At 39.6% G+C, this 7,608-nt stretch overlaps 1 protein-coding gene across 1 annotated transcript; it reads left to right on the top strand.

Annotated features, from left to right (window-relative positions):
- The first annotated feature begins 1,901 nt into the window (after positions 1–1,901).
- On the top strand, positions 1,902–5,903 carry LOC149214744 (putative cytokinin riboside 5'-monophosphate phosphoribohydrolase LOGL10). The gene is made up of 7 exons (XM_089390955.1): positions 1,902–2,442; positions 4,355–4,452; positions 4,663–4,693; positions 4,797–4,896; positions 5,079–5,149; positions 5,241–5,384; positions 5,466–5,903. Exons 1-7 carry the CDS (start codon positions 2,317–2,319, stop codon positions 5,526–5,528), a joined length of 633 nt encoding a protein of 210 aa, XP_089247081.1. The 5' UTR covers positions 1,902–2,316; the 3' UTR covers positions 5,529–5,903.
- Positions 5,904–7,608: the final 1,705 nt, after the last annotated feature.

Raw genomic sequence — 7,608 nt, 5'->3', positions numbered from 1 at the left:
TTACGTAAACCCTTTCAAATTGAAGAGGGGAATGCTAGAAACCTAATTTGTTAAAGTTATCGTGTTTAGTATCATTTACTTGAGAAAGAATATGAAAATCACAAGAAAACATGAACAAGCATTAGAAGCCCATTTACTTGAGAAAGAATATGAAAATCACAAGGGAACATGAACAAGCATTAGAAGCCAAAAAGATGTCTTGGAAGATGACTCAAAAGATCATAAAGAATGTATTTATATGTGTTTCATATTAAGGAGATGCATCTCATGGATAAGTGAGGTGTGTTCTAATAATTAAGATTTTTAAACTTATAACATTTTTTTAGGGAGTAGTCTAAGGAGGCGAGGAATTGATCATGGTCAAAAGTGGCTGGAATCCGAGTAAAAAAGTTTCAAAAAATCTTGAAGAGGCAGTGTTTGAATCGTGTTTTTGATTGTGGAAATGGATTTAGCACCATCAAAAACCTCTAGGTCACTTAAAATTTTAAAGTTTAACAACTATAACTTGGATTTACAAAAATCCGTACCGAATTTTCTTTAAATATGACCGGAATTTCCATAACTTTCCGAGCAATTCCTCCATCTAGTTAAACTACGACATTTTTTAGTATCTTGTTAATGTGTGTTTTCCAACCAATAAAAGAAAGCAAGGTGTATTCTAATAATTAAGATTTTTAAACTTATAATATTTTTTTAGTATGTTTTTTTCCGAGAAAAGAAAAAGAAAAAAGGAGAGTTAATAATCTTCTTGATAAATGTCTGAAATTGACTTTAACTACCTTGAAGAAATTACAATTAATGGCTGAGGACAAACCTTGGCATCTTTGGAAAAAAGTTGATGTCTAAGAGTAAGTACCGTCTCGAACCGGAGAGCTTATGAAATTAAAACATAGATAAATGAATAAGCGAAGTAGGCAGCCGGCTGTGATGACGGCGGATTTCAAAATATAATTTAATAATGAATATCATAATCCAATAGTTTAATTGGATATCCGGGCGCCCACCGTCTGTGCGCAGACGTGTGGGGATCAGAACGGATACGGGGAATTTATCAGTCACAGTCTCGTGAACGGTGTCGGAACCATTCGCCGGCGTTCTTACGGCCGGAGAAAAGTCGGCATTGTCGTTTAGCGTTCCATCCCGTTACGATTTCTGTGGTGTGAAAGCCGTCGGGAAACGCCGGCAAGGCGCGGGCTTATAACTGCCGGTCCCATCATTGCCGGCGGCTGATTGGAATAGTACGCGCCGTTAAAATTCAATGACGTGGCGAAGGCAGGGCCAATTGTGGGAGACTGTCGTGACAGGTCATGCAGGAATTGAAATTCGCCCATGCCTAATAAATATTACTGCGGTACGAACGATTAGGGAGGCGCAGAGTCTGACCTGGCACGTCACGTCAGCTGAAGTACGTGTGACTTGCAAGTAACAACTTGTAACAGTCTTTGAGTGCACGGGCGGGTTCGTGCGGAGCCGCTGCTCTGACGGGGAAATGACGGGAATCGGGTTCGGTGGATGGACTGCCGTCTATGCCGTAGATGCCGTCAATGGCGTTCCGTCTTTCCCGAATGATTACACATAAGGCGTGGAGACTTCACACGCTGCCGATGCTGCCAGCTGGCGTGATCACGCGCGGGCGGCGTGGACAGCTACCCCACTAACGAACTTCAATGGCCCGGCCGGTAAATCTTCATTCTTGTTGCCGTGAAATTCAGCGAGAATTTTTTCGCTCCGCGGGGGACGCGTGCGAGATCTTGGAGATATGCGTGAGAGATGGGTGAGGGATATGCGGACGATATGTCGCCAGAGATTCGGAGATGGAGGGACATTAATGGAGAATGGCATAACAATTCACGGTATTCTCATATATATGTGCCGCACGTGTGTCGGGTTGTAGCGGGGGTAGGGAGGGCCCCCGGTCACGGTGAGGGCTGTGCAGGCATGGTTGGCATGCCGGCTCTCTTAAGTATGATGAGCACAATAATTCCATTAATGATGGCGATGTTAATATTAATAATACCTGCGGAGAATGTGATTGGGGTCCGGATTGATGGAACGGAAGAATGAGGTTGAATAGTACGATACAGGTCTTGGTCATGGAGGAATGTGTCTTCTGAATGTCACCGAGGTTTGTGCCGCTAGGGTATAGGAACACGTTGCAATTCCTCTATGGTAAAATTACCCCCAGATGTGCGCTAAGATCATCGAGAAGTTATATATAGGCACCCTCCTGGGGCTCTTTTGTCAAACTTCTGAGGTGGTCAGCTTTTTGTATTGACTGATTAGAGCAAGATTTTACAGAGTAAGAAAAAGGGAGCGATGGAGACGGGGTCAGGGTTCGAACAGAGGGCGTCCAGATTCAAGAGCGTCTGCGTCTTCTGCGGCAGCAGTCCGGGCAAAAAGTTGAGCTATCAGGCCGCAGCAGTTGAACTTGGAAACGAACTGGTAAAGATCATGAACTCTTATATTATTTCGGCTTTTTTGTCTGCTTGTCGGCATGAATTCTGTAGGATCGACATAAATAATACGGAAAGTTGTCGAAATAATATCTTTTTATGCCCATTGAAAAGTTTTAGGATCACTAAAGCCGATGTCGAGTTTAGGCATTTAGTGTCTTTTCTTTCATGAACCTCGACTACAGCTCAAAATTCTGGAGATCTAGGAATGTTATCAACCAGTTCTGGAAATAATATTCATCATATCCGCTAAATTATCAGTAGCTTAAATAAGATTCGTCAGATCCGCTAAATTATCAGTAGCTTTATGAATTTAGAGGCTTTTTATTCCTTGAGCTTCGAATACAGCTGAAAATTCTTCACCTGGAGACTTGAAATAAATACGTCACTAGCGAAAATAATAATTTTGATCAATAGGGAACCTTCACAGGCATGAAAGCCGATGTCGATTTTTTATGCATTTAGGGGCCTTTTCTTCGTTTAACTTCGAATACAGCTGAGAATTCATCAGGTGGATGCCTGAACAAATAATTTCGCCTAGCCGTTGTCTCTTTCTTTTGCATTTAGGGGACTTTCCTTTCCTTAACCTGGAATACAGCGGAAATTTCTTAACGTGGAGACCTGAAGAAATAATATTGGTCAGCTTTCAGAGGTCGAATTTATTGCCGTGTAACGCTTTGTCTGTTCTGTTTTAGTATGTTGTTTTTATTTTAATAATCATATGAACGGCCTCTCTCCTTTACTTGATCTTTGAGCACAGCACGAAAGATTTCCCCTTTACTTGATCCTTGAGCACAGCATGAAGCATTTCCACAGAAGGCAATGGAAGTGAAGTCGGATTTAAATTTGGGAGCTAACTTTAGTGCTCGGTCTTTAATTCTTTTTACATATGATAGGTGTTCTCCAGGTCGATAGCTGACTCCATTAAACGTAATTGAACTAAACTTGGAGTTTTCAGTTTGGTAGCCCTCTCTTTTGTTTACCGATGTGTTCTTTCTTGTCAAGAGTATCTGTCGAGCTTCAGTTTTAGTGAAGACCTTTTTCTTCCTTAAACCACGAATATAGCTGAAATTTCTACAGATAAGTCTTGTTTTAAAGCTGTGGATCTATGTTCACAGTTCCTCTGTTTAAATCCGTTATGCGTGAACCTTTGACGGTACTGTTGCTGGATATGGCTGGGCTAGTTTTACTATATCAATTGACAATATCTATGTAGTATTATTGGCCTTTTTTCTTGCTTAAATCTTTAAATACTACTAGAAATTCTGTCCAGGACCTGCACCATTAAAGGCTACTATGCAATTGAAGGTTTTTAAACACGGTAGTTCCGGCTTCTTTAAAAACACGGTAGTTCCGGCTTCTTGCATGAGACTATGTTGTTCCTCGTTTTCTTGTCTGTGGATGTGTGTATCATTTGTTTATTTAAAATTTTAAGTATATTTTGATTATCAGTTGAATTAGCGGCCTTCTTCTTTCATCCTAGATTGCAGCTGAAAATTTCTGATAGTTCCGTGCTGTTTGAAGTCGTGAATTTAATTCACGCGGTCCGGAGTCTGGACTTCCAGAGTGACGTTTTAACTGAATAATGAGTTCAAATCTTCTTGTCGGTGATTTCCCCATTGACAATTTAACGATCTTTAGTTTCCATCTATGAGCTGTTTCGTATTTACATGTAGTCTTGTGGATTTTATCCATGTTGCCGGCACTTTCTTCGCTTAAATTTGAACTTCAACCAACAATTACTTCGGCAAAATCCTCGTATTAAAGCACTTCAGTAAGAAATGCACGCCTTCTTAAACATGGCTGTCCCGCCCGAGTCTTTTTCGCTTCTTTTATTGTCCCACACTTGTACTGTGTATCGAGTAAAGTTAATCTCTGAGCTTTATTTTGTGATCCGCCAGGTTTCGCGGAACATGGACCTGGTTTATGGTGGAGGAAGTGTGGGGCTCATGGGCCTCGTGTCGCAGGCGGTCTATAATGGCGGTGGCCATGTGTTGGGGTAAATTTTCTTTACCGTTGGCAGGTCGAATTCCGGTGTAATATTGGATCTAGAGTTAAAAGATTTTCTATTTCATCGCTGGTCTATAAACCTTACAGCGGCCGGCCTTTTTAAATGCTGAAATATTTAACATTCTAGCTCATGCTTTGGCCTCTAAGGCGTGCGCTGTTCGAATCTCACACCATTTTTTGCCTTCCCTTTGATGTGCAGGGTTATTCCCAAGACACTGATGTGTCCAGAGGTGAATTCTAGAAATTCTTTAATTAGTCGTTTACACGCAGTGGAATTTCTTTAATTTGGCTTGACATGGCCACTAACGTTATATTTGTTGTAACATCGTGCAGCTTACGGGCGAAACTGTTGGAGAAGTAAGAGCTGTAGGAGATATGCATGAAAGAAAGGCAGAAATGGCACGCCAATCAGATGCTTTCATTGCTCTGCCAGGTATTAAACGATAAGTTTCTGAATTTCTCATTAGAATATTTAGTCTTCGAATCCGGGTCTCGCGCTGTCTGGGTCAGGCATTTCTTCTGAAATATCAGATGAACTGCAATGGTCTACCGTCCATGTACTACGAACAATTCTGACCGTGTACGCATCCTGGCAACTGTTGAACTACGAGACAGGAGGTTACGGGACATTGGAAGAACTTTTGGAAGTCATAACATGGGCTCAGCTCGGGATCCACAACAAGCCGGTAAATACTATATACCATTCCGGTGTTTCATCAAATTCAGAAGTTCTGGTAAAGGTTGTACGTTGACAGATAATTCTTTTGTTGAATTCAGGTCGGATTGTTGAATGTGGAAGGCTACTACGATTCTCTGTTAACATTCATCGACCAGGCTGTCGACGATGGGTTCATCACGCCCGCTGCACGTCATATCATCGTGTCTGCTCCCACAGCCAAAGAATTAGTGCGAAAATTAGAGGTAATAAACGAGTTCCATTCCACACTGATATCATTCTTCATCCAACTTTTTCTTTGTAAATTGATTTCCATCAAATTGCAGGAATACGTTCCAAGACACGACGGGGTGGCGTCTGGATTACGCTGGGAGATGGATCAATCCTAATCCCCTATTATTCTTTCTGAGAGGGCTTATAAAAGGAGACCGAGTTCGTCAGCGGCCAGAAGATTATTTTTTACAGTAATTTCCGGTCCCCCTGAGCTAACTAACAAAAATAGTATTACTCACAATTGTGAATCATCGTATCAGTGTAACTCCAGAATTTTAGAAGAAATTCCCTCAAATTTTGTCGATTATTATGAAGGTACAAAACTGTGAAAAGACTCAACAGTCTGCAGGCTGTTTCAGAATAATTGGACACCTTGAATGCACCCAAAAAAATTCCGTTTGTATACACAAATTCAGATACGGCACAGTCCACTATGCCGGGTTTTCGTGTACGCATCACATTTGATAACCATGATTGCTTCCAAGTTCCGAATGACTGATGTTTTGGTTCTCTAAACTACGGCTTCTGTCCATTGTTCTGTGTTTTTTACAGATTTGACATCTTTGGCTCGTGTTCTCTGAGCGTTTTCCCTGCTTTCTCGCAACGGTTGTGAAAGCAATATTCAATCATAGTTGCTCGCCAAATAGGTTTGAGATTGCTCGCCCGGACGGAATTCACTAAAATAGTTGCAACTAAAAAGAAAATTCTATAGCGTATTATAGACGGTTTTCCATAGTCAAATTCAAAAAAGATTAATCAGACAAAATTGTCAAAAGCACTAACTAAATATGGATTAAGGTGATAAACTTAAATCGAGTGTTAAACTTGCATTTACTTCATTAAAAATAAAGAGCACGCAGATGTTAGTCGATTCGTCCCTACAAAAATCCAAAAGGATTGTGTAGAGAGAATATTCGAGAGAGAATATTCGAGCACTTTAGGCAATAGGGGGGCTGTTGTGAATGTAGATGGTATTCATGATGATGGGTAGTTCGCCTTAGGGTCCCAAAACATAGTGTAGGAAAGAGAGTATTCATGATGATGGAAAAGCACAAATGGAAATATTAAGATTTTACTTTTAGAATCAAATCTTTTAACCACAATGGGAAATGCATTTAATACGTATACCTAGCCACATCTTGTTCGTAGCCACTTGAATGTTTTCCTCGAGTGCTTGTAGAGTTTACCATTGAAAATCAACATGTTTTGATATTGGAATATACACATATCTGATGTGAAGGGATAGTGTCCATAAAGAGCACAATGAATGGTGCGAGATGAGTTGAGTGAAGGGATAGTGTCCATAGTGTCCATAAAGAGCACAATGAATGGTGCGAGATGAGTTGAGTGAATGGACAGTGTCCATTAGTGTCCATAAAGAGCACAATGAATGGTGTGAAATGAGTTGAATTTATACCATTACCTTGCTAGTGGGAGTCGTTCAATCCTCCCTCGATGTTTGTGCATTTTTTCAACTTAGCCAATTTTATGGGGGGATGATGAGGAACACTTTGAGGGGTTCCTCCCAACAATAAAGAGTGATCCCTTATATTTGAAAGTTCCCTTAAGAAATCGCTTGTGAATTTAGGCGATTTTGCTAGATTTTATGGTAATTTATGCTTTAGTGGTACAAAGCGATTTTATCGGTTATTCACTTTGCTAACGGGAATTGTTTAATCCTTTTCCAAGATAACTTGATCCAAGATATCGTTCAAGTTTTCAACTTAACCATTTCTATAAAGGGATCATTAACACTTTTGAAGGGTTTCTTTAAGTAATACGCATAAGAAATTATTTGCTCCATTTAACTTGAAAACTCCTTTAAGAAATGCTTGTGAATTTAGGTGATTTACGGTTCAGTGACCTAAGGAATATTAAGAAGCTAGGTAAAAATCTAGGTAAGTATCTTATGGATGATTATAAGAAAAATAGTCCACATAAATTGTAAAATCTATAGAAGATATAGGTATCTAGATTAAATATAAATTTGTATAAAGATTGAGTACAAATTTATATAGTAAAATCTATAGAATATAATTTGTGGAGTAAGAAACATCCATGAAACAATAGAAAAATAATTATTATTCAAATGCATTTATATTTGGTTTATTAATATTTATAATTTTTTATCATGTTATTTTTGAAACATTTTATTGTCTATTGCGTTCTTTCTCTGTTGAAATAGATTATTTGGAG

Source organism: Pinus tabuliformis, chromosome 1_1 (assembly GCF_031772625.1).
Source record: "Pinus tabuliformis cultivar Carrire ecotype Pingquan chromosome 1_1, CPIR1, whole genome shotgun sequence".
NCBI lineage: Eukaryota > Viridiplantae > Streptophyta > Pinopsida > Pinales > Pinaceae > Pinus > Pinus tabuliformis.
This window is presented reverse-complemented; position numbering and strand designations above follow the sequence as displayed.